The sequence below is a fragment of the Danio rerio genome, chromosome 16 (assembly GCF_052040795.2).
Source record: "Danio rerio strain M-AB ecotype USA chromosome 16, GRCz13ab, whole genome shotgun sequence".
Taxonomy (NCBI): domain Eukaryota; kingdom Metazoa; phylum Chordata; class Actinopteri; order Cypriniformes; family Danionidae; genus Danio; species Danio rerio.
In genome coordinates, this window is record NC_141036.1 from 48,040,001 (window position 1) to 48,042,500 (window position 2,500).

Below are 2,500 nucleotides of genomic sequence, written 5' to 3' on the forward strand. Positions count from 1 at the left end.
CAAATCCATCTAGATCCACTTATTTGTTAAACAAAGCAAGTCTCTCTTATAATATATCTACAAAAAGACAGAAAATTTTACTTTACAAACTTTTTTGTAAATAAAACATCTAAATATTTTAATATTACCATTATTAGTTCACTATAGTATTAATGAAATTAATTTAAAAACTGAATCAATTTAAATTTACACACATTTACACAAGTAAATAAATAGACTTAGCCTTTAAAAACAATCCCTGTAACTCCCAGTTATGATGATTAAAAATTGTATTTGCTTTATTTCAGCACACAGTCTCACCTTTAGTAAAGCAACGCAGCTCCAAACAGGCTGTGAGGTTACGCTCAGGTGAGAGTTCACAGCTTGAACGGCTCGATCCAACAGTGTCTGCTCCATTACTAAATCCGGACTCCCAAACGTCTGCTCGAACCACGCTCCTCCCATCATCACCTTCACACAAACAGCAGAGCTCTGATTACACTAGAAAGCACCACCATTCACATAAATGGCCTCTGTGATGATAACGGCTGAAATCGTCTTCATAACATCCACTCACAGGACTGATTTCATCCCAGAGGGAATAACATTATGTCATTCGCTTTTCAAATGATATTTCAGCTCCTCTAATGGCACTCGGATTCAAGAAGTTTCTGGGTTCACAACTATATAGATGTTTTCGAGCAGGGAAAAAAACAACATGTTCTCAGCAAAGGACATCTAACTTGTAAATTATTAATGATTTAAGTGGGGGAGAAATGAATAATGCAATAGCAATTTTTGTTGTTGTGAGGGCCACGTAGCACCGAAGGCTATTTTTATTACTGCATATAATAAGTTCCTGATGGGAAAACGGGGATGAATTCCTGTCAGAGACACGCAAATCGCTGTTGGGGCTACTGGTTCAGAAACGCATCTCTCCAGAGCAGATTAGACATTCAGGTCATCAGGTTCATTTCCTAAAAGACTTTATGTTTTTTTATTTCATTTGTCTTAATTAATTTTATTATTGCTCCCATATTAGGTACAAAATAACATTTTAAATTGCTATACTTATGTATTTACGTGTGGAATGTCAAGTGAATGCACTGCTTAAAAGTTTAGGGTTGGTAAGATATTTTTTTTAATGTTTTTTAAAAGTAATCTGCTCACCAAGTCATCATGGATTATGAATGCTAGAATGAAAAATAAAAATATAAAAATGTGTTGTAATTAAATGGGTTTTAAAATGTATTCCTGTCATGCAAAGCTGATTTTTCAAAGTCACTGCTTCAGTCTTCAATGTCACATGATCCTTCAGAAACTATTATAATATGCTTAAATTGCAGCTCTAAAAATAAATCTTAAAGGGCATCTTTGATGAAAATCCTCATTTGTAAGCTGTTTGGACAGAACTGTGTGTGGGTATAGTGTGTCCAAAGTCATATTGGGGTGATATAAAGACAATAAGTCTTTTTTTTTTTTTCCCTGACATTAAACAGTATCCAAATGCCTCCTATTTTAAGGCCCACCGCAGCGTGACGTAGGAGTACGGTTTACCGCCCACCGAATTGATTCACAGTCTCTGTAGTAAAGTGTATAATCATAACAAGACAGGGCATGCGCAAAGCAACCAGGATTAAAAGATCTGTTAAGCCCGCTGTGATCATCAATCGTCATCAAATGTGAGTTTTAGATGTTTAAAACTTTTTTTTTAAAAAGTGCATGTTTGTAATAATGACGTTAAACGTAATAAGACGTTAAAATTAATCATTGTATGTCAATACAGTTATAAAAGAAGATTAAATTAAATCAGGTTTATTTTGTACATTAACAGAACGGATATCCATACAGAAGTGTATATTAATGTGTATCTTGTCACATTTGCTGTGCAAAAACATTGCAATGTGCATGCTGTGTGTGTGAACTTTGTCACGACATTGTGCGTGACTCATCGTTGCAGAAAGACTTGAATTAACTCCACAATACATTAAAAAATCATTAGGAAAGTTCTTACAGTAGTATTTCTCACTCGTACTCAAACGTTACATGAGATCTGCTTTCTTAATTTCTGTCACAGTGCTGTTTATCTGATGCAGTAGGAAATGGAGACACACCCTGACACGCACGTGGGAACAGTGGGCGGGGAGAACTAACTTATATGCATTAAAGGCACAGGCAACAAAAACAGTTACAATGTAGTTAGAGCTGAAAATTCTAATATTCTGAAAGCTATAATAAATAATCAGATGGGTGTTTTGAGCTGAAACTTTAAAGACACATTCTGGGGACACAAAAGTCTTATCTTAAATCTTGAAAAAGGGGTAGAATAGGTGGTCTTATTCTATTGGGGGATATTTCACCCAAAAATGTTAAGTAATCATAAAATCCAGTAATCATTCACTCAACCGTGACCTGTTTGAAAACTTTATGAGCTTCTTCTGTTAAACACAAAAGAAGATATTTTGAAAAATGTTGAAAACCTGTAACATTGGCTTCCATATTATTTGTTTTTCCTTCTGTG

The 2,500-nt window shown here is 34.7% G+C and overlaps 1 protein-coding gene and 2 long non-coding RNA genes across 3 annotated transcripts in view; 1 reads left to right on the plus strand and 2 right to left on the minus strand.

Annotated features, from left to right (window-relative positions):
* The window catches only part of LOC147840401 (uncharacterized), a 615,523-nt gene that overhangs the window by 47,474 nt on the left and 565,549 nt on the right, over positions 1-2,500 (plus strand). The window lies entirely within an intron of this gene.
* LOC147840402 (uncharacterized) overlaps positions 1-2,500 on the minus strand; it is a 40,222-nt gene that overhangs the window by 11,524 nt on the left and 26,198 nt on the right. The window lies entirely within an intron of this gene.
* The window catches only part of ppox (protoporphyrinogen oxidase), an 18,145-nt gene that overhangs the window by 3,470 nt on the left and 12,175 nt on the right, over positions 1-2,500 (minus strand). Inside the window, 1 exon segment of the mRNA NM_001039979.2 lies at positions 301-450. Within this exon segment, the coding sequence (NP_001035068.2) occupies positions 301-450 (150 nt within the window).